Below are 27,561 nucleotides of genomic sequence, written 5' to 3'. Positions count from 1 at the left end.
AATTTGTGACTTTTCTATGCTTTTCAGTCTGCGACCCATTTCTTATTCATCATGGATGCTCTGAGCGTGGTCCAACAGGCTTTCCATAGCTGGATGATCAGGATGTCGTCATGATGACCCTAGGTTGCAATGGCAACAATCGGGACCTCGCAATGACGTCCTTCCCCTCCCTTCTAAATGCTGCAATCACATCATTTAGGGGGTTAAATGGGCTGTGCCCCCATGATCGTCATGACGTAAATTTGTCATTTTGCAGGAACCCTTCCTGACCATGACGTAAACTTACTGCCACGGGTTTACAGCATCAGAGAGGAGCCAGACGACTGCACTGTCTGATTTTTCCTACTCCTGCACTGATTAGAAGTACTTCACCATCATATTAAATAATGCAGGTTTCTTCTAGCAGTGCATGGGTTAATCTGTTCAGTTAAAAGCTCCTGGAGCTTTCCTCCTTTGATGGTCTCAGCTGTTCAGTGTTGGCCACTCCCCTGTCCTATGTATACTTGCCTCTGGCACGCAGGGATTGCCAGTGTTAGTTTCATAATGCCTGGTTCTGGAGTTGGAGGTGTTGGTTGATAGGAGGCGTTTTTATTGTTGTTCTAAAAGACTGTTTTGTGGTGATTTGTCTGTGTGCATACCCTCATTCTCTCCTATTTGTTTTTTCCTCCCTTTACTTCCTGGTGTTCCACTCTGTTCTTTATGAGTACATATTTGTGTGATTCGTATTTTCATTTATTCCTGTATGTCTTCCCCTGTTAGTCTTGTTTGTGTATTTGTATACACTGCTACTCCCTACTTCCCTGGGTCAGGGAGCGGAAAGATAAGGGCTGATTAAGGAGCTCAGTAAGGCAGGTGGTCCCAGAGCCTTCACCATCAGAAGTAATTCGGGGAGCAGGGATAGATAGGGTGCCCCCAGCTTTAGCGATAGGGAAGAAGTCCCTAGCCAGGGATCTATGGCAACTGTGTCGTGACTCAAGCACTATCCGACAAAATCCATTAACCCTTTAATTAAAGCTATTTACAAATACAGAAGCCAACCAATTTACGAGTTGCCAAGTATATACTTCAAGAACAAATACAAAAGAAACTTATTTCAGTATTATAAAAAATTGACAAATTTTAATGAAAAAGGACAGACATACTGCAGTTGGGAGCTCCTGGAAGCTTACCTGCTTTGTTGGTCTCAGCTGTTCAGTGTTGACCAGTCCCCACTGCCCCACTGAAATATATACTTGCCACTGGCAAGCAGTGATTGCCAGAGTTAGCTTCATGCTACATGGTTTAAGAGTTGGATGAGTTTTGTGGTTTGAGAAGGTGTTTGGTGGATTTATTTAGAGACTGTTGCTTGGTTTGAGTTGTGTGCAAATCCTCTTCTTCTTCTATTTTGATTTTTCACTCCCAGGTGCTCCCCTCTGTTGTTGGTGTGTGCATTTTGTATGATTGGTGTTTTCCTTTGTTAGTCTGGTTGGTGTATTTACATACACTAACACTCCCCTCTTCCTTTCGTGGGGGAAAGGAACAAACTAACGGCGGATTCAGGAGCTCAGCAAGGTATGTGGCTCCAGCGTCTTCACCATTAGAAGTAATCTGGGGAGCAGGGATAGATAGGGAGCCCCCAAGTGCTAGGGACAGAAAAAGAGACCCTGGCCCCAGGCTACCCGACAAGAGTCATGACACTTACGTCGAATGTCATGAAGGTGTTAAAGGGGTATTCCCATCTCCAAGACGGTATCCCAATATGTAGTAGGTGTAGCAATAATATTAGCAAATACCTCCACTTAGAAATTGCAGTAGCTTAGGCTACGTTCACATTTGCGTTGTGCGCCGCAGCGTCGGCGACTTAGGTATCCATGTTTACGACTACTAACAACTAACTGTCACTATATGCATGGCCGTAACCATTAATACATAAGCTACTTCAATGCCCTGCACATGAGGTAAGCAACATAGCTAATCAGAAGAACCATACTGCATTTCTAATTGGAAGTATTTGCTAATATTATTATTATTATTATTATTACACCTACTACATATAGGATCTTTGAGATGGGAATACCCCTTTAATACAGCAGTAGAATTGACTTTCCAAATCTCTTACTGCTCAGTCCTAATTCTTTTCTCTTGTTAGATCTACCTATTGCCCTTGGATATTGTGGTATTTTAGTTATTTGTTGAAATAGTTACTTACAGTTTGTAACTTGTTATATGTTAGTGTTGAAACCTACATAATTTCCTTTTTTTCAGGATCTGGACATTGGTGCAAAGCATGTGAAGATCTATAAAGATGAAACCTTGGTGTTTGATGGTATTTTAGAGAAAGGGTGTGGTAACCAAGTATTTGACTACTGTAACACTATTGATTTACTAAACGATGAAATGAAGACAGCCATCCCACCTCCTCGCATTTCCCTAAAAGGAGAAAGAGAAGAACGTGGTACAAGCAGCAATGAAAACACGTGCGATCAGATACTGTCACAATCCCAGTCATTCAGATCACCAGAGGCGTCACACTTAGAAAGTTCTACAGATTTGAAGAAATCGGATTGGGCTGAAGATTTGAAAATTATGGGGCCAAGCAAATCTAAAATAAATCAAAGCGATGGAGAAGATGGAAACATTTTATGGAGAGAATTGAATTCCTGCAGTGATGAAAATCGGTCTTGTAATGAACTTCTTGAATTGCCCGTTAGCTCCACACAACTTGCAAATGCAGAAAGCAGCACTTCTATTGAACGTTCTCATTCTCCGCCAGATTCTGATGAACTGACGATAAAAGAGCAGCTGGAAAAGCTTACCGGCAGAAAGCTTAGTAATTCAGCTAGTAAAACCCCACGCTGGTTAGAATCTTCATCCAGTCTTCAGCTGAAGCATTATAACCAAGGATCTGAAAAACCTTTTTACTTTTCAAGTCATTCCAGCAATAAAGACTCTTTTAGAAATGAAAATAACGTAGTCAGTGACCAGTTCATTGATGAAATTCCAGCAAATCCCGCAATAAGGCATTTAGGCAGATATGACAATAAGTCAGATTCTTCAGCGATATTGGCACGGAACGTAACTGATGACTTGGAAAGCTTTGGCACAAAGATGTTTTCAGATCAAAAACGTCCAGTCAGTGGAAGACGGGAAGCACTAAAATCAAAAGATAGAGAGTTAGAAAGTGAAAAATTTCGAGATCTGAGCCTTCCACTGACAAGTAAGTAAAACCAATAGATGTTTTTAGAATATGATTTTGAACTCCAAATCTATGTAAAAAAAAATCTGTGAAACATGGTAGTCAATAAAAGAAACAAAATACCATTGAATCAACAGTTTGAGAAATATAATAAGCTGTGGAGATGCAGCAGAACAATTATAAAAATGTAAAAAAACAAACAAAAACAAAATAATAATAAAAAATATTATACAAAGAAATACACATGTTAAAAAAAATAATAAAAATTAACAAAAAAAAGAACACGTGTTTAGTAACTATGCTTTTTGATCATATTACTGGAACGAAAAAGGGGGGAAAACGCGATCAGAACGACAAATGTAAATAAAAATGGTATAGCTGAAAATGTCATCTTGTCTCGCAAAAAATAAGCTGCCATACAGCTCCATCAGTGGAAAAATGAAAAAGTTATAGCTCTCAGGATAAAATGATGCAAAAATATTCATTTTTTTCTATAAAAGTTTTTATTGTGTAAAAGCGTCAAAACATAAAAAAAAAATATCAGTCTGGTATCGCTGTAATCGTACTGACCCAAAAGAATAAAGTTGCCTAATTACTTATACCGCACAAAGAACGGCGTAAAAAATAAATAAGACCAATTCCTCACCTGCTGTTTTTTTTTTTCGTTCTCCCTCCCAAAGATTGCAGTAAGGCTTGGCTCACATTTATCCTGCACTCTGCGCTGGGCGCTTACACCAGGTTTTCCATGTAAATTTCTGAAATGCGTGATTCAAACTGAACCTCTGGTGAAAGATTCCCTGTAATGAGGCAAATTGAGGCACTGTGGACGCCGTCTGACCTACGTTCTAGCAGTGTCCGTCTTTTTAGGCTTGCATAAAAGTGCCTTCACCACAGTTTTGGGCACTTCTGAAATGGACACCACTGAACAGAGGCCAGACTGAGTCCAGAGTAACTCTTCTGCCTCATTATAGTGAACGGATCCTTTGAGGGTTTCGTCTGAATCACGTCACTTAGAGATTTAGATGGAAACCCCAAAGTAAGTGCTTAGCGTAGAGCGCCGGATAAATGTGATCCCAAACTTTATGTAAAATGTTCCCAACAAAAGCTTCAACTCAATCTACAAAGAAAGCAAGTCCCCACTTAGGTCCGTCATCTGTCAGTGGAAATATAGAGGACTTCAACGCTACTACTGGAAAAGCGCTATGGCTCCTCACCCCCAAAAGAAAACCAGCTAATTCTGCGCTTGCAAATCCAAATGCCCCCTCCCTTCTGAGCCCCACAGTGTGCCTAAAGCACATTTATCATCCACATGTTTGGCCGGGTTATAATTTCCAAAATGGAGTCACTTGGGGTGGGATTCTGTTCTTCTGGCACTTAGGGGCTCTGTATATGGAGTCTGCAAACTATTCAATGAAAATCTGCGCTCCAGGAGACAAATAGCGCTCCGTTCTATGTGTCGCCGTATAGCTAAGCAGTACTGTACAGCCACATATGGGGTATTTCCAAGTTCAGCAGAAATTGTGCAACAAATTTTGGTGCCATTTTACTCATTTCCCCTTGTGAAAATGTAAAATCTTGGGCTAAAACAAATTTTTTGTTTACGGTAAAAATGCAATTATTTTTACTTCTTCCCAATTGTATAACATTCTATGACACACACGTGCTGTCAATATGATCACTGCATCCATAGATGAAATAATCGAGCGGTGTAGCTTATAAAGTGGGGTCAATGCTGTTCTGGCACCTCAGGGGCTCTTCCAGTGGGCCATGGCACCCGCAAGCCATAACAGTAAAATCTGCACTATAATATGGCGCTCTTTCCCTTCTGAATGTTTCACTGTTCTAGAAAAGTAGTTCCCAAATACATGCAGGGTATTGTCGCAATCAGGAGAAATTGCACAACACACCATGACATCCATTTTTTCCTATTAGCCATTATAAAAATTAAAATTTGGGGCTAAAACAACATTTTAGTGGAAGAAATGTAATTATTCACTCTTCACTGCCCAATGGTATAAATTTCTGTGAGGCACATGTGGTGTCAATATGATCACTGCACCCCTAGATGAATTAATTGAGAGGGGTAGTTTGTAATATGACTTCACAATGGGGGGTCTGTTGTTCTGGCACCTCAGGGGCTTGTCCAATGTGACATGGCAGCCTCGAACCATTCCAGTAAAATTTGAACTCCAATATGGCACTTCTCCCTTTTGAGCTTTGCATTGTGCCTCAAATAGTTTTCTACTACTCAGGAGAAATTGCACACCAAATTTTGGGGTCCAATTTATCTTGTTACCTTTGTGAAAATAACAAATTTGAGGCTAAAAGAACATTTTTGAAAAAAATTTTATTTTTTTTTATTTTCACAGCTCTACGTTATAAACTTCTGTGAAGCATCTGGGTGTTCAAGGAACCCACCACACATCTAAATACATTCCTTATGGGGTCTAGTTTCCAAAATGCAGACACTTGTTGGGTGTTTCCACTATTTAGGTACATCAGGAGCTCTCCAAATGCAATATGTCATCCACTCTTGATTTCAGCCTTGTTTGCGTTCAAAAAGTCAAATGCTCCTTCTCTTCCGAGCCCTGCCGTGCATCCAAACAGTAATTTTCACCCACATGTAGGGTATCGGAGTACTTAGGAGAAACTGCACAAGAAAATTTGAGGTTTATTTTCTCCCGTTCAGCCCCAAATGTTTTATTTTTTTTATAAGGGATAAGTAACATTTTTGTGGAAAAAAGTTAAATGGTCTCTGAAAAAAATGGTTTTGTAAATTTTGTTGTAAAAGTGAGAAATCACTGGTCAACTTTTAACCGTTCTAACTTCCTAAAAAAAAAAAATCTTATGTTTCAAAATTATGCTTATCTAAAGTAGACATGTGGGAAATTGTATTTATTAACTATTTTGTGTGATATATCTCTCTGGTTCTGTGTATAAGAATTCAAATTTTGAAAATTTGTGCAAATTTCAACATTTTTCGACACATTTTCGATATTTTCACAAATAAAAGCAAGTCATATTGAACAAATTTTACCACTGTCATGAAGTACAATATGTCACAAAATAACAGTCTCAGAATCACTGGGATCCGCTGAGTTATTACCCTTATAAAGTGACAGTGGTCAGATTTTAAAAAATGAAGCTCGGTCATTAACGTACAAAGTGGCTCGGTCCTTAAGAGGTTTTGAACACAAGTACAAATATGTATGCAAACTATTCTAACAATGGTTTTTATTTATAGGCAGTCAAGGAAGCGCTAAATCAAGGCACAGGTGGGGCAGTGATCAAGAGAATAACTTGATGGAGTCATGGACCTCTTTATTAAAATTCAATCAGTCGCACCGAGGTCGGATCTCTAATATGAATTTTGAAGGAGATATTTTTGACGAATTTTTGCATCAGCAAAAGACAGGCAAACAGAACACAATCGTTAGAAAGGAGTCTGTGCATGAAATGCCTAAATCAGCCTATGGCAGCATTGTAGAAAATGATGGACATGACTTTGAGATACCAGTTTTGCCTTATGGTCAACATTTGTGTATCAAAATTACTTCTACTTGGGGTGACAGACATTATGTTGGGCTTAATGGAATCGAAATCTTTTCATCCACTGGTAACCCTGTGAAAGTTGTAAAGATTGAAGCAGATCCCCCAAACATAAATATCTTACCAGCATATGGCAAAGACCCCAGAGTGGTAACAAACCTCATTGATGGTGTTAACAAGACTCAAGATGACATGCACGTTTGGCTGGCGCCATTCACTCCAGGGAAGACGCACTTGATTTATTCAGACTTTGCATCCCCCTGTTACGTGGCAATGATCAGAATATGGAATTACAACAAATCAAGGATACATTCATTCCGAGGTGTAAAGGACGTAGAAATTCTTTTAGATCATGGTGTTATTTTTAGAGGAGAAATTGCCAAAGCTTCTGGTACACTCAGCGGATGTAAGTGGATGGTTATTTCCAAAAATCTGTAGTATGTCTTTTGTAACTTCTTACTGTTTATATTGTTTTTTAGTTCCTTGGATGTTACGACTTTATTGCTCGGTCAGACTATTGCTATTTTCTGAGCAGTTGTTTTTTGTATCTTAAAGTGGTTGTTGGATCATCTTTAGTAGGATCCCCATGGCTTCTTACTTCCTGGGGACGGTGCTGTTGCTAGATTGACAGTTTGGACCAGTGGTACTGTTGCGCTGATGGCCCGCACTTTGTGCATTCTGATGGGGCTGTGTGAGGAGTGGGGTGGCTCTGAAGCTGTCCAGGATTGGAGCTGCTTCACAGTAGTGCTTCTACTGGATACAGCTTGGGAACCATGTACATCTTTGGCCACCACAGTTGGACCACAGCAGTAGCCGGTAACCTTGCCAACAAGCTGTAAACAACAAAATATAGAATTATCAGAGGATACGGAACAAATTGTAGTAAAATGGAAATTGCCAAGTTGCTCGTTTTCACAAGCACTATCTAATTATGCCCATCAATGAATATGGGAATAACCCTTCAATAGTATTCAGTTGTGAAAATTAAAGGGTGATTCCAGGGTGGTCACATTATCACTAATCCTTTGTCAGCATGAAGGTGTGGCTGTGCATGTAACCCACAACTAATTAATCTATTATATGTGGGACTGATCCAGATAGACAGATAGTACATTGGAAACCGAAACAATATAGATGATAAATGTTATATCGAAGTAATGTGTTCCCTGCTAAACTAACAATGGGGGACCCCCAGTCCTCTGCTGCCTTTCTTACCCCCATGATTACATGTGCATAGAGTGCCGATGGAGTATAAAAGCAGAGCAGGTTTTTTCTCCCTGGGTCCAGCACTGGCTGCTGCGGTGACTTCATGTCGACAGCATGTGTCACCGCTGCAGGCAGTCACTCATGCTATCTACCTCGGCACAACTGCTGATCTCGGTGATTAGCTACAGTGGTGATATACGCTGTAAATGTGACTGCACCGCTGAAGCCAAAGCTGAACCCACAAAGGGTGAGAACCAGCTCTGTTCATTATTTTAGGTGTTTTTGAGCATTTGGGGTCTACTTTCCTAAAAGTGTAAAACCCCTTTGCGACTTCTTTTCGACTTGCCAAACATTTAGTGGTAATGAGGGGTTTCCTGACACCTAATACCATGGGAGATGAGAATTAGAAATTTTAAATGGACTCTGTCAGCTCAAAATGACTGTGCGGCCAAACGTTTAAGTTCATTTTCCCAACTACTTGTCGAAGCTGTCAAAGAAGAGGGACATGGAGATAGGGGGAAAACAAGGAGGCGGAAAGGTGCGCTTAAATGACTGGCCACACAAAGGGTGCATCGAGCGCCTGTACTTGGTTTGAACAGTCAATCTTTGCGGAGAAGATTCCCTTTAAATGTAAGTGCCCCATTCTTTTTGTCCGAGGTTGATAAGGTGCTGCCAGAGATGTCTGGCAGTGGCTCCTGCGAGAACACATGAACTCTTGGCTTTATATTTTTGCTTTATTTCACTTTAGCCGCAGAACAGTTTGGAGATACAATTTTGTTCACCACTGACGATGACATACTGCAGGCGATGTCTGTATATGATGAAACCTTTGATGAGGATTTTGAGAGCTCAGATCTTCAGATAGGTGAAGAAATGGTCAGAACGCGTCCAAGGACAGCAGACAGTGGCGAGGAGGAAAGACCTTTTACACAGGCCGGCTCCAGTGAAACATGGCAGGTAAGGACATAATACAACTAGTGTTCTGCAGTATATAACATGATATGGACTGGGTGTGCTCGAAGGAACTGAGAAACCAAAGCAGTTAATAATATTGTCCTTACAATTGCCGTCTTTACATCTGTGACACATCATGCCAATGCAGCAAATTTTTAGGATGTATTTTATTTCCCCCTCTGAAAACCTACTGAGAGTAAGCCGATCACACTGTACACTGTGTGCAGAATTATTAGGCAAGTTGTATTTTAGAAGATTATTTTTATTATTGATCAACAACTATGTTCTCAATCAACCCAAAAGACTCCTAAATAAGATTCAATCTAAAATGGATATTAAATATCCGTATTCGCGCTAATAAAACCCTGAGAGGGAGAAATAAAATCAATCAGTACACAAAATGCCAAAACATCAGGCCTGATACTGGGTAAAGTGGCTGCAGAATGTTCTAAATGTCATTAGAGGTCTTACCCAGAAAAGACGTTCATATCAGTAGAGGAGCTGCTTGGTTAAAGGCTGTAATCCCCAGCAGCGGCTGGTGATGTTATACTGAAGGCTGTAGTCGACGATTCTGCTCACAAGCGGCAGCTGCCCCGGCCGGTGGCAGTGTGGCGCTTAGCTGAGCTGACACATGCAGCGGCGTGCACTCGTGCAGGCAGGTCAGTATCCTCCTAGGTGCGCGGAGTGAGAGCGGCGCTGGGAAAAGACCTGCGTGCCGGTGTGAGTAACGTGACCGCTCACGTGACTAAAGGTGCAATACGGATGGCGGTAGGGACCAAAAAAGCAGACGCGTCAGGCAGTCACTCATGCTATCTACCTCGGTACAGCTGCTGATCTCGGTGATTAGCTACAGTGGTGATATACGCTGTAAATGTGACTGCACCGCTGAAGCCAAAGCTGAACCCACACAGGGTGAGAACCAGCTCTGTTCATTATTGTAGGTGTTTTCGAGCATTTTGGGTCTACTTTCCTAAAAGTGTAAAACCCCTTTGCGACTTCTTTTCGACTTGCTTAAAGCTTAATATTTTTGGAAGTTGGAGTGTTTTTTTTTTTAAGATTTGGCTATCTTAGGAGGATATCTGTTTGTGCAGGTAACTATTACTGTGCAGAATTATTAGGCAACTTAATAAAAACCAAATATATTCCCATCTCATTTGTTTATTTTCACCAGGTAAACCAATATAACTGCACACAATTTAGAAATAAACATTTCTGACATGCAAAAACAAAACCAAAATAAATTAGTGAACAATATAGCCACCTTTCCTTATGATGACATGATGACACTCAACAGCCTTCCATCCATAGATTCTGTCAGTTGCTTAAAGGGAACCTGTCACCCCCCCCCAGGCGTTTCAAACTAAAAGAGCCACCTTGTGCAGCAGTAATGCTGCATTCTGACAGGGTGGCTCTTTTAGTTCTGGGTGCTGTAACTAGAGAAATAATCAGTTTTATAATTTGTCCGAAATACCTGCTCCTCAGTCAAGGAGGCCGGCGTTTCCCCCCTGCTTCAGACAGCACACAGCTGTCACTCACATCTTCTTGGCGCCGGGCGCCGCCTCCTCCTCGCCGCTGTTTTCAAAAGTAGCCTGCGCTCTTATCCCCTGCCTGGTGCAGGCGCAGTGAGCGCTGGCCGTCTTTCTTCATATGCAGTCCAGCTGACTGCGCCTGCGCGGCCGCCCTGCCTGTGATTCCCAGCCCCGCAATGTGAATAAATCATAAGTCACTGCGGGGCTGGGAATCACAAGCAGGGCGGCCGCGCAGATGCAGTCAGCTGGACTGCATATGAGGAAAGACGGCCAGCGCTCACTGCTCCTGCACCAGGCAGGCACCGGCTATTTTGAAAACAGCGGCGAGGAGGAGGCGGCGCCAAGAAGATGTGAGTGACAGCTGTGTGCTGTCTGAAGCAGGGGGGAAACGCCGGCCTACTTGACTGAGGACCAGGTATTTCGGACAAATTATAAAATGGATTATTTCTCTAGTTACAGCACCCAGAACTAAAAGAGCCACCTTGTCAGAATGCAGCATTACTGCTGCACAAGGTGGCTCTTTTAGTTTGAAACGACTGGGGGGGGGGGGGTGACAGGTTCCCTTTAATCTGTTTACGATCAACATTGCGTGCAGCAGCCACCACAGCCTTCCATACACTGTTCCGAAAGGTGGACTGTTTTCCCTCCCTGTAGATCTCACATTTTATGAGGAACCACAAGTTCTCTATGGGGTTCAGATCAGGTGAACAAGGGGGCCATGTCATTATTTTTTCTTCTTTGAGACCTTCATTGGCCAGCCACGCTGTAGAGTAGTTGGAGGCATGTGATGGAGCATTGTCCTGCATGAAAATCATGTTTTTCTTGAACGATACCGACTTCTTCCTGTACCACTGCTTGAAGAAGTTGTCTTCCAGAAACTGGCAGTAGGTCTGGGAGTTGAGCTTCACTCCATCCTCAACCCAAAAAGGTCCCACAAGTTCATCTTTGATACCAGCCCATACCAGTACCGCACCTCCACCTTGCTGGCGTCTGAGTCGGAGTGGAGCTCTCTGCCCTTTACTGATCCAGCCTCTGACCCATCCATCTGGCCCATCAAGAGTCACTCTCATTTCATCAGTCCATAAAACCTTTGAAAAGTCAGTCTTAAGATATTTCTTGGCCCAGTCTTGAGTTTTATCTTATGTTTCTTATTCAAAGGTGGTCGTTTTTCAGCCTTCCTTACCTTGGCCATGTCCCTGAGTATCGCACACCTTGTGCTTTTTGTTACTCCAGTAACGTTGCAGCTCTGAAATATGGCAAAACTGGTGGCAAATGGCATCTTGGCAGCTTCACGCTTGATTTTCCTCAATTCATGGGCCGGTATTTTGCGCCTTATTTGCCCAACGCGCTTCTTGCGACCCTGTTGGCTATTTGCCATGAAACACTTGATTGTTTGGTGATCACGCTTCAAAAGTTTGGGAATTTCAAGACTTCTGCATCCCGCTGCAAGACATCTCACAATTTTAGACTTTTCAGAGCCTGTCAAATCTCTCTTCTGACCCATTTTACCAAACGAAACGAAGTTGCCTAATAATTAAGCACACCTTATATAGGGCTTTGATGTCATTAGCCAATACCCCTCCTCATTACAGAGATACATATTAGGACTCAAGGATAACCTGAGAGTTAACCCTCTGGGTCGTGACTCTAGAGCCCCCGAAGGCGAGCAGACCAGATGGAACCACCACCTATACAGGGAGCGTTAGGAGCAGGCACAAGAGGTATGGAGACACAACTGCTAGAGCCAAAGGGACGACTACAGAGGACCGGAGGTAGAGGGAACTAGTTGGAAGGAACTGGGAGACGAGGCCTGAAGCCTGACCGGTAGGGTTGAGGCACAGGTGAGACACAGCGGAGACACAGGGGAGATAAGGCAGTGATGCAGGGCGAATGCAACTGTGGCACTGTGGCGCAATAGTGACACTGGGTAGGCACAGCAGAGACACCGGGCAGGAATGGCAAAGACACCAGGCAGGTACAGGACAATACACAGAACAGAAAACGGCAGGGACACTAGACAGGCACGACAGGGACCCAGGGCAGGCATGGGAGACGCACAGGACAGAAGCGGCAGGGACACCAGGCAGGCACGATGGGGACCCAGGGCAGGCACGGGAGAGGCACAGACTGAAGCGGCAGGGACACCAGGCAGGCACGACGGGGACCCAGGGCAGACACGGGAGAGGCACAGGATTGGAGCAGCAGGAACACCAGGCAGGTACAGGAGACTCAGGACAGGCAAGGAACAGGTACAGGACTGGAGAAGAGGGACCTGAGGAAGAAGAGAACGCAGGCAAGAATAGCTTAGCGATACCCTTAGAAGCACAGGCGTCTTACCTAGGAAGACGCCTGGAAGAAATACCTGATGGGCGCCGCCATATTGGGGAGGAGCCATCAGGTCGCAACCTCCCAGGAAGCCCAGCGGAAGATGAGACGCGACTGAGCATGCGCGGAGAAGGAACGCGCCAACACCCGGAGAAGATAGAAGAGGAGCGGCGCGGGACCACGTCGGAAGTGCGCCGAGGGATGGGAGAAGGCAGGTAAGTATCCATGGACATGACAATGCACATCACCTGATTACTTAATTGGTAGTTGGCTCTCAAGTCTGAACAGCTTGGAGTAGGACATGCATAAAAAGTATCATGTGGTCAAAATACGACTTGCCTAATAATTCTGCACACAGTGTATATATAATATCAAAATAATAAGTCCAGAATACAAAATATGCGATAGGCACTTCAAAAATATTCATATGAAAAACTACAGACAAGTGAAGAATATATTCACCTGTCAAGAAGAGATTCCCAGCTATAGGAAAAAAAATGGAGACACAAAGCACAAAATAGGGTCTTATCCTTTAGATAACCAAGAGAGCTTTCTTAGAATTGCTCACCTGATTTTGTTGAATGAAGAGCATGTAACGATTTCGGCTGCTGCAGATCCACAAGCCGATCAACGGCCGTGTGACAATATAAACTGTGCAGGAGGTGTGGGTTAAATCCGCGCTGCCTTAATGATGAAGTTCCAAGGATAATAAATTTAAATTTAAAAGGTGGTTTATTCTAAATAATATAATAAACCACCTTTTAAATTTATTATCCTTGGAACTTCATCATTAAGGCAGCGCGGATTTAACCCACACCTCCTGCACAGTTAAGAAGAGATTCCCAACACTTAAGAATAAAATTATATATTTTTATTGAAACACAATTTAAAATAATTTAAAACAGGGGGAATGAAAAAGGGAATGTGACCTGTAATAAAGGGAGGGCAACTGCAATCAGTTAATGGCAAACCTGAAAATAAAGGGACATAAGGACTAAAAAGTCAGAAAAATAAAAGAGGGTGAGAGGTGGATTGTAAAGTGAGGCTATACGTTAGATAGTAGGTAATCTATTATGCTGGTTGTATACCAAGTAGTCCCTTGTAAGGCTCTGTTTGATATACAACAACCTAAATACCTATACAGTTGTGCTCAAAAGTTTACATACCCAGCAGTATTTTTGCTTTCTTGGCCTTTTTTCAGAGAATATGAATGATAACACCAAAACTTTTTCTCCACTCATGGTTAGTGGTTGGGTGAAACCATTTATTGTTAAACTACTGTGTTTTCTCTTTTTAAATTATAATGACAACCCAAAACATCCAAATGACCCTGATCAAAAGTTCGCATACCCTGGTGATTTTGGCCTGATAACATGGACAGAAGTTGACACAAATGGGTTTGAATACCTACTAAAGGTTACATCCTCACCTGTGACCTGTTTGCTTGTAATCAGTGTGTGTGCATAAAAGCCGTGTGAGTTTCTGGGATCCAGACAGACCCTTGCACCTTTAATCCAGCCACTGAGTTTCTGTATTGTGAGTCATGGGGAAAGCAAAAGAATTGCCAATGGATCTATGGGAAAAGGTAGTTGAACTGCGTAAAACAGGAAATTGATGCAAAAAGATAGCGAAGAAATAGATAATACCAGTCAGCAGTGTTCAAACTGTGATTAACAAATGGAAAATCAGGGGCTCTGTAAAAACAAAACCACGGTCAGGTAGACCAACAAAAATGTCATCCACAACTGCCAGGAAAATTGTTGGCTTCACCCAACCACTAACCATGAGTAGAGAAAACGTTTTGGTGTTAACGTTCATATTCTCTGAAAAAAGGCCAAGAAAGCAAAAATTCTGCCGGGGTATGTAAACTTTTGAGCACAACTGTATATCCGTTGTGTATCCCATCCCTTCCCTTACAGATAAATAGTGGCACAAATGTATGGGCATGAAATTGGTAAATTTTTACCTTCACAGAGATGGTAGTGCTAGTCAAGATGGCATGCGGTGTTTCCCTCACACCCGACGGTCACCATTTCGCTATTGCTTCAACCGAGGGCGTGTTTATAGGGGACATCTCAGAGTGTTTAAATATCCTGTAGCGGTGAGATGTCTGGCCGCGATAGGTTCATGGGACGCCCATCAGTAGCACTTGCCGCTCGAGCTCCACTTTCCAGGCAAATTGGACTTCTGGAATAGCGCTCCGGTGGCACGCAGTGGAGTGCACTGCAGTCACGTGGAGGAGATTCTCCAGAAGTCAGGGGAGGTTATCGATCGGAGCAAGTGCTGCAGAGTCCAAAACATTGTAAACGATAGAGGTGAACATGGGCTGGGAAAACAAGGTGAGGGAGGTTTCACCGCATATTCAGCTGCCAGGGAAGAGAAGAGGGAGGAGAGGTAAGAGTAGTCATAGAGAAGGAGTGGACTAGTGTAATGTTAATGTATAGATGGGAGCCACCATACATTAACATATGATGTATGGTGGGGAATCTCATGTATAGTGATCAATGGTGTGGCCACCGGAGGAGTGACATAATAAAAGATAATCCTAGTAATGTAATCTTAGTGAAGTGACTAGAGTTAATGACAAATAATAGAATAGGATGTGCTGGAAAAAGAGGGCCAGGGAGTGGGGGGGGAGAACAGAACAGTGACCAGGGATTGAATGATGGGGGATGATATAGGGTAGCTGAAGTCCACATTGTTAAAGGGATGATAATAAAAGTATAAATGGTTTGCACTTGGCTGATGCCAGTTTCCTGCCTTTTTTGGAGGCCACATTCCCTTTTTCATTCCCCCTGTTTTAAATGATTTTAAAATTGTGTTTCAATAAAAATATATAATTTTATTCTAAATGTTGGGAATCTCTTCTTGACAGGTGAATATATTCTTCACTTGTCTGTAGTTTTTCATATGTGTATATAAAATCTCTATTTCGCCTATACATTGGGGTCTGCAATCTTTTTAATGTTATTTTTTATATATGACCTTTCCATGATATAGTACCCAAGTTATTGTTTTTATTGGATTTTAGAATACTGAATAATCCAATATAGAGATTTATATTGTAATTTATCCACATGTAAATTCACATATGGCCCCTAATCTAACCAAGATCAACATTTTATTATTATTATTATTATTATTATTATTATTATTCTTTATTTATAAAGCACCAGAATATTGCACAGTGCCGTCCATTGCATGACAGAGGCATAAGGACAATTCATACAAACACATGATACAAAATTAGGAGAGACGATCTGCTCTACTAGTCATATAAGGCTACTTTCACACTGGCGTTAACTGCATTACGTCGCAATGCATCGTTTTGCCGAAAAAACGCATCCTGCAAAAGTGCTTGCAGGATGCGTTTTGTCTGCATTGACTAACATTAGCGACGCATTTGCAACGCAATGACACACGTCGCAACCGTCGTGCGACGGTTGTGCCGTGCTGTGGCGGACCGTCGGGAGCAAAAAACGTTACATGTAACGTTTTTTGCTCCCGACGGTCCGCTTTTTCCGACCGCACATGCGCGGCCGGAACTCCGCCCCCACCTCCCTGCACTTCCCCGCACCTCACAATGGGGCAGCGGATGCGCTGGAAAAATGCATCCGCTGCCCCCGTTGTGCGGCGGAGACAACGCTAGCGTCGGGAACCTCGGCCCGACGCTAGTGTGAAAGTAGCCTAAGCCAACCATAGTCCTTTCAATCTTGTTAGGAAATGGTGTTTTTTCCTCGAATACACAGCCAGCTAATGGTAGACTGTTCTTTCTTTTCGGTTACGTTTGGGGAACATTGATTTAGACAGGTTGTATTTTCTTACAATTTACACTGCTTTACCCAAATTAGACGGCTTCAAAGGCTGCTAGGATAGGAGATAACTTCTAGATCGGCAGGGATCCAGCCTGGATCAGCAAAATGGAGCTCTTTTATCCTCATTTAAATGGAGTGGTAGTGTGCATACTTGACCACTGCTTCTTTCATTCTCTCTGGAGAAGGCAGTTGGGTGCAGCGCTTGGCAGCCCCATAGGGGATGAATGGAGCAGCAGCGAGGCATGCACAACAGAGATATAAGTGCCCCATACTACTGATTGGTGTGAGCCCAGTAGTCAGACCTCTGCTGATCCAGAAGTTGTCATCCAACATGGAGATAGGTGATAACTCATCTTCATTTCACAACCCCTTTAAATAGAAAGACCAGCCAGAGGAGTTAATGGCTACTCTATAATCTTTATATTGTATGTTGAGGATGCACCAGATCTGACTCTGTCATTCATCTATTTTTTTTGTGTGATCCATAAGTCACTGTGTGCAAAAACTTTTTTCCAGTGGAAAAACACTTGAACTTTTGAATGCTATTGACACCTTTGAAATGGAAAATTTTTGTTTATGTCTGATTGTCGTTATCTTTTGGTTAGTCTTTTAAACCCCTCCCTTATATTCAATTTGCAGCCTGATCTAAGTTTCAGAGTTTTCAGATCACTTCAGTGTCAGTGTAATATAGGCTGGATCTCCTATATCAGCACAGCTTCTATCCCGCACTCATTTCCTCTTCATATATTTTCCTTCTTTTCAATAACCATGTTCTCCCTGCCTTCCCTCTGATACTTTATCCTCCTACATGCAGTGGAAATCTGTGTACAACCCCCTCCCTTGTGCCATCTGTAGCACTGATGGAAGGAAAGCGAGCAGTGAGAGCTGTCATAACCAATGGCAGGAGCTCTGATGGATTTGTAACATTTTTTACAAAAGCAGGCAGCTAGATAAAGGCCTTAGCCACTCTATAGTAGCAACATGGTAGAAAAATTTTAGTGAAGCCAATTTAGAAAGTTGCTTTGTATTTAGGAAACAAATGAGCAATAATAATCTTCATGCGGCTAGATGAACTTGTTTAAGTGGAATGTGATAAGTGACTGGATGCCTCATGGAGCCATTTTCCTATGGTAAGGTGTCGTGAAAGAATTGACAACTATGCTCCAGAAGTGACTAACCATACTGAATAGCTCCTATATGTCAGCGTCATTCTGCAGGAAGAGAATCGGAAACGGTTCTATACAGCTGACTTGTAGCTGTGGTTAAAGCTCCCCTGTGCTCCCTTCAGCCACGTGCGGTGCTTAGACTTACGCTTCTCTGTATTTGATAGCCGCGCTGATGATGACCAGGTGCAGGGTTCACATTGAAGACACGGCTCAGCTGCTGCCAGTCTCGCACACTGAAGGGCTTCTTGCACAAATGACAGAAAAGCTGATTTCTCACAGACCCTTACATTTTCTAGTATATGTGTGTACAGTGTATGTGTGTGTGTGCGTGTATACATACAGTGGGGAAAATAAGTATTTGATACACTGCTGATTTTGCAAGTTTTCCCACCTACAAAGAATGGAGAGGTCTGAAATTTTTTTTCGTTGGCACACTTCAACTGTAAGGCTGTGTGCACACATAGCAGATTTTTCGCGTTTTTTCGCTATAAAAACGCGAAAAAACACATACATTATGCATCCCATCATTTAGAATGCTTTCCGCAATTTTTGTGCACATGATGCGTTTTTTTTTCCACGAAAAAAACGCATCGCGGTAAAAAACGCAGCTTGTTCATTAATTTTGCAGATTTTTTGCAGATTTCCCACTATATTATTACATTGGGAACCTCTAGAAAAATCTGCAAAAAAAAACCGCACCGAAAACGCGGTAAAAAAACGCAAGAAAAACGCATGCAGATTTCTTGCAGAAAATGTCCTGTTTTGCCCAGGAAATTTCTGCAAGAAATCCTGAACGTGTGCACATAGCCTAAGAGACAGAATCTAAAAATAAAAACCAGAAAATCACATTGTATGATTTTTACATAATTAATTTGCATTTTATTGCTAGAAATAAATATTTGATACAATAGAAAAACAGAATTAATATTTGGTACAGAAACCTTTGTTTGCAATCACAGAGGTCAGATATTTTCTGTAGTTCTTGACCAAGATTGCACACACTGCAGCAGGGATTTTGGCCCACTCCTCCATACAGATCTTCTCCAGATCTTTCAGGTTTCAGTGCTGTCGCGCAACAACATTGAGTTTCAGCTCCTGTGAAAGATTTTCTATTGGGTTCAGGTCTGGAGACTGGCTAGGCTACTCCAGGACCTTGAAATGCTTCTTACGGAGCCTCTCCTTCGTTGCTCTAGCTGTGTGTCTGGTCATTGTCATGCTAGAAGACCCAGAAACGACCCATCTTCAGTGCTCTTACTGAGGAAAGGAGGTTGTTGGCCAAAATCTTGCGATGCATCACACCATAAATTTTCCGTTTAATACAGTGCAGTCGTCCTGTCCCCTTTGCAGAAAAGCACCCCCAAAGTATGATGTTTCCCCCACCTTACTTCATGGTTGGGACGGTGTTCTCATCCTTCTTCTTCCAAACATGATGAGTGGAGTTGATACCAAAAAGTTCTGTTTTGGTCTTATCTGACCACATGACCTTCTTCCATGCCTCCCCTGGATCATTAGCAAACATCAAACAGGCCTAAACATGTGCGGACGTGAGCAGAAGGACCATGCGTGCTTGGCAGGATTTTAGTTCATGATGGCGTAGTGTGTTACTAATGGCAATGTTTCAAAGCTGTGGTCCCAGCTCTCTTCATTGACGCCACCGTGAGGGAGGAAAAAGAAATGTCTCCCTTCATACCCATGCTGTAAACCAGCGCTTTTCGGGGGGGAAGGGGGGGAAAGAATTGGGGGCAGCGTGGTTGGGAGTTTGAGATGAAGAGCCTGTCATGATATCATGTCCATGTGACTCGTGTGGGAGGAGCCATCATAAAGCTCGCAGGAAGTTGTTGTTTTCTCCTTGCAGGAAACAGCAGCTGCAGAAGATGGGCACTGGTGTACATGGGGGTGCAGACTGTGTGTGGGGTACATGGGGGTGAAAGCTCTATATGAGGCACATGGGGGGTATATGTGCAGTGCACGCTGTGTGTGGGTTACATGGGGGTGCATGCTGTGTTGAGTACATAGAATGCAGACTATATATGGAGTAGTTGGGGGTGAAAGCTGTGTGTGAGTACATGGGGGTGCAGACTATGTGGGGTACATGGGGGTGCAAGTTATATCTGGGCTACATGCGGTGCAGACTATATGTGTGTTACATGGGGGTGCAAGCTGTGTCTGGGGTTGATGTACAAGTTCCCAAGGTGAGTGTTTCGGGTCTATGAGATTTATGGAAATTTCACATGCCCAGTATGCTTTTTATGTTGCAAAAGGTGACCTACGGTGCGTCTTTGAAATCTGCAACATGTCAATATCTCTTGCAGTAAATATGCATTTTATCTGCAGATTTTACCCATAGATGTGAGTGAGATGAGCAAAATCAACAAATAAAAAAACCCACAAATGTTTTAGTGCATTTCCGCAGTGGAATAAAAGTGCATATAATCCACAAATTACTTTCTTAATGAAGTTATATAAAATCTAATAACAGAGTTTATCCAAAACAAAGTAGTTTTATTTATTTTTATGTCATACCAAAAAGAGACAGAGGATGGAAAAAAACATGATAAAAACAGATGTAAAAAATTGCAAATATCCTAATTTATCTAATTGGTGCATAAAATCTGCAAGATCAAAAACTCACCAAATACTCATAGTGGGGACTTACCGTATTTTACGGCATATAAGACGCACTTTTCCCCCCTCAAATTCGGGGGGGAAATGAGGGTGCGTCTTATAAATAGAATGTACCTTTAGATGGGGTTCGCAGGAGCTGGGACGGAGGTCTGTCTGCGCTGCCAAAGCCGCCGGCGGTGAAGCGGCCACTGCGGGAGCCGCCGGCGGTGTTACAGCAACTGCCTGAGCCGCCGACAGTGGAGCGGCCCTGCCGTAGCTGCCAGCGGTGGAGTCACGGACGCCTGTCCCGGAGCGGCCACTACGGGAGCCGCCTGCAGTGCAGTGGCCCAGCCGGAGCCGCCGGCAGTGAAGCGGTAGTATGGGAGCCGCCGGCGGAGTCACGGATGTCTGCCCGGAGCGGCCCTGCTGGAGTGGCCACTACTGCCGCCGCCTGCAATGCAGCGGCCCAGCCGGAGCCGCCGGCAGTGGGGGAGCCTCCGGCGGAGTCGCTGTCTGTCGGCGGTGCAGCGGCCATTGCGGGCGCCGCCAGCAGTGCAGCGTCCCTGGCGGAGCCGCCGGCGGTGGAGCGGCATTGTGGGAGCCGCCGGTGGGTCTGTTGGTGGAGCAGCTCCTGGAGGTGTCTAGAGCAGCCGCTGTACTGCGCGGCGACGCTAAACAGGAAGTAGGAAGTCTCTCACGTTCGGTCACGTGCTGCAGTGACATACTGGCCCTGTCTCACCAGCTACTGTTGTCACTGCGGCTCGTGATCTGGATAGGAGAACGTCTTCCCTTCACGGTAATTTGCGTTAAAAGTTAAAAAAAAAAAGTTACCGTACACTAAAACACTCACACTCCTGAACTGTAAGGCTAGGTTCACATTGCGTTAGGGCAATCCGTTAAGCGCATAGCGCTAGCGGATTGCGCTAACGCAATGTTTGTTTAGGGTCCGCGTTCAGTGTCCCCGCTAGCGCAGCGTCCGAGGTCCGTCACAAAAGAACGGCACATCGCTAGCGCGTGCCGAAAATGGCATGCGCTAGCGATGCGCTACAGAGAAAAATCACATTGCTGTCAATGGGTGCGCTAACGGACCCGTTGCATGGCACTAATTGCGACAATTTTGCCGTGCAACGCAGTCCGTTAGCGTTAACCCATTAACGCAATGTGAACCTAGCCTTACTCCCAGCATGTTACAGGAGCTGCATGTTGGGAGTTAGGGCCTGTTGGATTGGAAGCTGGGTACATCCATAGCGTCCAATCCGCAGCGTCCAGATGTTACAGCATAATGGAGGGGATTTTATGAAATCCCATCTCCACTATGCGTGCAGGGCCGCATACGGCGGCCCTGTGTATCCGGACATGCGGCGCGTCTTTATAGACTGCAACATGTCTATCTTGCGGAGACGATGCGGTGCTTCCGCATGTGCTCAATGAACACATTTGGAATCACCACGCTTACAACAGGGGGTGATGCTTTGGGTGGAGCGGGGCATCCGCTGCGTCCAAAGCACTGCGTTTCCTGGATGAACGTGGAAACATACGGTACAATAAATGGCACCTATGACATACAGTATTAAAGGTGATGTTTTCTAAATATAGGCTGTCCAATGCGTAGGCAGCATGCATTAGTGTAGCAACAAGCTGTATGACCGTAGCCACTTTTTTCTCTGAAATGCCACAGCATTTCAGAGGAAAAAAAGTGGCTAAAGTCATACAGTCCACTGTTACGCTAATACCGTACATGCTGGCTATGCATTGAACAGCCCGTACTTTAAAAGCCACCAAAAGACTAGTCTGACAGGTCCCCAGCCGCTTCTCCCCATCCGCTCCCAATGAGTGACAATTTTTTTACTGCGTGCGCATACAGGAAGAGACCTGTCAGTGATTGGCAGCAGGAGGGGAAAAGCCAAAGGTACGGTACAGTGTGTTTTTCTCTGAAACGCTGTAGCATTTCAAAGTGAAGCATACCATACCTGGCTTTCGGTACGGTAGATCATACTGCCAGTGTCTGATACATGCTGTCCGTGGATTACGGTAGCATGTATCAGCTGTCAGGTTCCCTTTATACCGTAGTGTTTACGGTTCTTCCGCATTGGGAGGTGAGCTGCATTCACATGTGGACAGATGCATGATTGGTACTGTAACTAGTGTCATTCCGGTGCCTTGGTTCACTTTGATGGTAGGATGTCAGCACTACTCACTTCCCAATCCAGAAGCAAACGGTGCCTGAAAAACCCTTTTAATCCATCAAAAAATGTCACCAATCTGTACACACACTTTTTTTTTCATCCCGCCGCATAAAAAAGTGATTGAAAATCATACCGTAAGCACGGTACCATACCAAAAATTGGTACCAATATAAACTCCAGCTTTCTAAAAAAAACTCACACATACGGTGAACTGGAAAATTACCGTACCACAGAGTTACGGTGGTGGTCAATTACGGTATCGGTATTACCGTATTTTTTATTATGCATTGCCTACAGTACAGTACCGTATATTGGACTATCCTATTCCACAGCGCTTTACAGACATTATCATCACTGTCCCCATTGGGGCTCACAATATCCCTATCTGTATACCGTATGTTGGAAGTGTGGGAGGAAAGCTGAGAATGCGGAGGAAACCCACACAAACCTGGGGACAACATACAAACTCCTTGCAGATGTTCTCCTTGGTGGGCTGTTGTTCGGTAAAAGAGTGTTGTTCGGTAAAAGAGTGTAGCACTACCTGTGGCCCTCCAGCAGCAGATCCCCCACCATAACAGTGTCAGCAGCAGGACAAAGTACCGTACTGATACCATAATTTTGTATGTTCTTGCAGAAAGATACCGTACGTTACCGTACTCTCCTGGAAAGATGTCAAAGCAGAGAAGGATTTCATATAAAATCCCTTTTAAACTGGAGGTAGTGAAGTACGCCAAAGAACATGGGAACAGGGCAGCGGAGAGACACTTCGGGCCACCTCCAACTGAAAAAATGATACGGGAATGGAGGAAACAGGAGGATCAGCTGCAGAAAACGGACAAAGATAAAAAAGGTTTACGTTGGCAAGCTCCAAAGTGGCCACATTTAGAAGTGGATGTGAAAGAGTGGATCATACGTCACAGGAACAATGGATATTCTGTATCGACAAAAATGATCATTTATGAAGCTAAACGTCTTGCTGCAGAGAAAGGCATTCAGGACTTCAAAGGAACACCATCTTGGTGCTATAGATTTATGAAGCGATGTGGTCTTGCTATGCGCACAAAAACTAGGATTGCACAAAAAATGCCTAAAGAGTACGAAACCAAGATTGTGTCTTTTCACAAATTTGTCCTGGAGCAAGAAAGAAAAATGGATATGAAATGACTCAGATTGGCAACATGGATGAAGTCCCGTTGACCTTCGATGTTCCGTCAAACAAAACGGTTGATGTGAAAGGTGCCAAAACTATAGCCGTGAAGACGTCAGGGCATGAGAAAACCCATTATACAGCTGTGTTGTCCTGCTGTGCAGATGGCACCAAATTGCCTCCACTGCTGATTTTCAAGAGAAAAACCATGCCAAAAGAGGCAATCCCAAAAGGAGTCATTGTCCATGTTCACGACAAGGGATGGATGGATGAAAATGGCATGAAGATATGGATAGAAAAAGTGTGGTCCAAACGTCCTGGAGGGCTTCTGAAAAAAACTGCTCTATTAGTGCTGGACCAGTTTAGGGCACATATCACTGAAGCCACAAAAAGGAGATTTAAAGAAGAGAAAACCCATATTGCCGTAATTCCTGGGGGGCTTACCAGTCAGTTGCAACCTTTGGATGTTTCCATCAACAAGCCATTTAAAGTTTTCATGAGAGAAGAGTGGAATAAATGGATGGCTGCTGGAAACCATGATTTGACACCAACTGGACGAATGAAAAGGCCCACAATCACCCAAGTTTGTGAGTGGGTGAAAACCTCATGGCAGTCCGTTAAGGATGAAACCATTGTGAAGTCCTTCAAAAAATGTGGCATCAGCAATGCCTTAGATGGCTCTGAAGATGACATCCTCTATGAACAGAGTGAAGACAGTGATACTAGTGATTCTGAGGAACCGAGCTTCTTAAATTCGGACAGTAGTGATGAGGAGTTCTTGGGGTTCCCTGATGACTGAGGAGTTTCTGTACTTAAATCAGTAATGGTTGTTAATGTTGCTGCTGAGTTCTGTTTACATTTGCATTAGTGAAATATTATGTTATTTATGTTATTAAATATTTTACCCCGTTATTTGCTTCAAAATATTTTTTTTCCTATTTTCAACCTTTAAAACTTAGGTGCGTCTTATGGTCCGGTGCGTCTTATATGCCGCAAAATACGGTAGTCTTAGTCTTGTGGATCAGACCCGGCCATTCAAGTCTATGAGGATCCGTGAGAAACGGATGCAAATTGGAACGCTTCACATTTTCTTCCATTTTGAATTAACAAGTGACCTTCCGAATGTTTTTTTTATTGGCTTGGAAGCAAGGACACCTCCTCAGTGGAAAAGAAGGGAAGAGAAAAAAGCAGAAGCTACTAGGATGACAGCTGAGAAAACAAAAAAATCGGTCCTTTTCTCTCTGTTATTACTAGTAGGGGCCGAGGGCAGCATGAGCACCAAATACGTCCCTGCTGGCAGCTTACATGCTAATCAGAACCACCAGGAAAGAATCCTGCTGCATTTTACAGTTCCATATTGGATGAAGCACTATGTCATTTACACTCCTTATTTTATGTACAGGAGCACAATATGGACATGCTGACAAGGAAAAAAATATTTTTACATTTGTTAGTGGTTACCTTGAGTAAAAAAAGAATCGCACGAAGTTTTAGGCTACAGTTTCCATTATTTTGTTATTATTTTCAGACTCCCGGATATACAGGTTGCAGCCTGCTCCTAGTGTCCAGCTTTTCTTTTGTGGGTATGTTCCTCCAGCAATGTTCTCTGGATGTGAGAAATGTATATAAAGGATTTTTATGTATCTGAACAGCTTCGTTCCCGTACTGATTTCTCCTCCTACAGCCCATGTTAGTCCTCTTCTCTTATGGCAGGGGTGAGGAATCTTTTTTCTGCCAAGGGCCATTTGGATAGTTATGCCATCCTTCGGGGGTCGTACAAACTCCTCCAAAGTACATCCTGACTGTGGCACTGGTTTCAGGACGTAATCTTGCATTGCATGCCCTTCAGTGTTCAGTAGTAAACACTGCATGTGTGTGCTAACAGATCAAGAAGAAATTAATGGGCTGGTGGAAGTCAAAATACACCTCCCTGCCCAAGAATGTGGTCCCTGAGAATCTGCTCAGGGGCCTGATAAAAGGTCATCAAGGGCTGTAAATGGCCCTGGGGCCTGAGGTTCCCCACCCCTGTCTTATGGTGTCAGACAATGATGCTGAGGACTAGTGTGACTCTTTATGGGATGAGACTGCTAGGTGTGTGATTGTTCTCTCTCCCCTACAACCTGGCTCTTGTGCTCTTTCTTCTTTATCTACAGTCGGTGTGATCTGCCTTCCCCGATGACATGGATGCAGCAGCATCACCAGTAAGTTGAAGGAGTTAGGCTGCTTTCACACTAGCGTCGGTACGGGGCCGTCGCGCTGCGTCGGCCCGACGTACCGACGCATACAGTGAAAAAAATGCCCGACGTGGGCAGCGGAAGCAGTCTTACGACTCTTCCGCTGCCCCATTGCAAGGTCCGGGGAGGAGGGGGCGGAGTTTCGGCCACGCATGCGCGGTCGAAAATGGCAGACTCGACGCACAAAAATACGTTACATGTAACTTTTTTTGTGGCAGCGGTCCGCCAAAACACGACGCAACCGTCGCACGACGGTTGCGACGTGTGGCAATACGTCGCAATGCGTCGGTAATGTAAGTCTATGTGGAAAAAACGCATCCTGCAGACAACTTTGCAGGATGCGTTTTTTCTCCTAAACGACGCATTGCGACGTGCAGCCAAAAAAGGGCTTGTTCACACCGTTTTTAGTTTAGCTAGAGTGTTTCCATTGTACATACTAGATGTGTCCTTTAAAGATGGACATAGCCTTCGAGTGAGTGATTGAACGTTGTGTTGCACCCTGGGTGGCAAAGTCATAGGCCTCGATTCATCATTAGTGGGGGGGAAGGGGATGTCACCTTCCTTTTTTGTCTTGTGGTATTAGTTGATTATTTTGGTGTCAAATGCATCAAAATGGTGCACTTGTTGCGGAGGGGGGGGGGGCTGGAATGACGTTGCACCAAATTTTGCAACTTTTTAAACTGTCTCAATTTATGAATCTTCTATGGTGGTTTTACCATATAACAGAGGCCTTATTTTTTTATATACCAACTTCCAATTATTCCAAGCAATGGCTACCCTAGTTAATCCACTTTCTCATCGGGGTGTGAGTGATGCTGATGACGTTGTGTTGACAGGTGCCTGTCAGGTTGTGGCGACTGCCAGTAGGTATTGTGAACATCTCCTATTCTAATATTTTAAGAAGGCTTTTCTTGAAATCCATTTTCATGTCAGCAATAAACTGAATGTGGCATTACATATTCACTTTTGCATACTTAGAGGTCTTTTCACCAAATTTTTCAGCATGTAATAATGGTTGCAAAGTGAAATAAAATATATATTGTGAGATAGCTCTACCTGAGTGGGTTGGGGGACACTCACTTGGCAACGGGATTAAAGCACTCAGGCACGGTTTCTCACAAAAACAGTCTATTTGGTTTATTTAGGCATCATAAACGACACCACGACAGTTCATTATATACATCCCCGGAACACATTAACCACCGACAGTCTTTTCCAATGGCAGATACTTCTCTGCCCGTAACCCCCTTTATCTGGAGTTACCTTACAGCAGCTCCGCCTCCACACACTGTCTCCTGTCAGTCCTGGTTCCCAGGAGAAAGCTGCCTCACTGAGATCACAGTCCTTGTGACCAGGGCAGCTCAGATAGTCCAGACCCGCAGTAGGAACTGTAGCTTCCCCAATACAGTAGCTGTCCCAGTCTCTACAGATATGGCCTCTCTGTGCGCTATTCAGGAAGTCCAGTCCCAGGAACTTCCGACACACAGACCCATCAGTCCATGGTCTCACCATGTGCTTCCAAGAATCCAGTCCACTCCAGGATATTCCAACACACTGACCATTCCAGAACCTCACACACTGACCACTCCGGTCCATACACTCTGAACATGTGACCCAAACCCTGGTCACATTATGTACCTGTAACCACCCCCATAGGTGGGAGGTGTGCGT

At 43.8% G+C, this 27,561-nt stretch overlaps 1 protein-coding gene across 4 annotated transcripts in view; it reads left to right on the top strand.

Annotated features, from left to right (window-relative positions):
* The window catches only part of KATNIP (katanin interacting protein), a 264,435-nt gene that overhangs the window by 137,975 nt on the left and 98,899 nt on the right, over window positions 1-27,561 (top strand). For all 4 annotated transcript variants that reach the window (XM_077275294.1, XM_077275295.1, XM_077275293.1 and 1 more), the window contains exons 15-17: window positions 2,245-3,196; window positions 6,420-7,130; window positions 8,679-8,887. In XM_077275294.1, coding sequence (XP_077131409.1) covers window positions 2,245-3,196; window positions 6,420-7,130; window positions 8,679-8,887 — 1,872 coding nt within the window. The remainder of the gene's footprint in view (window positions 1-2,244; window positions 3,197-6,419; window positions 7,131-8,678; window positions 8,888-27,561) is intronic.

This window comes from Ranitomeya variabilis, chromosome 7 (genome assembly GCF_051348905.1).
Source record: "Ranitomeya variabilis isolate aRanVar5 chromosome 7, aRanVar5.hap1, whole genome shotgun sequence".
NCBI classification, from domain to species: Eukaryota; Metazoa; Chordata; class Amphibia; order Anura; family Dendrobatidae; genus Ranitomeya; species Ranitomeya variabilis.
This window is presented reverse-complemented; position numbering and strand designations above follow the sequence as displayed.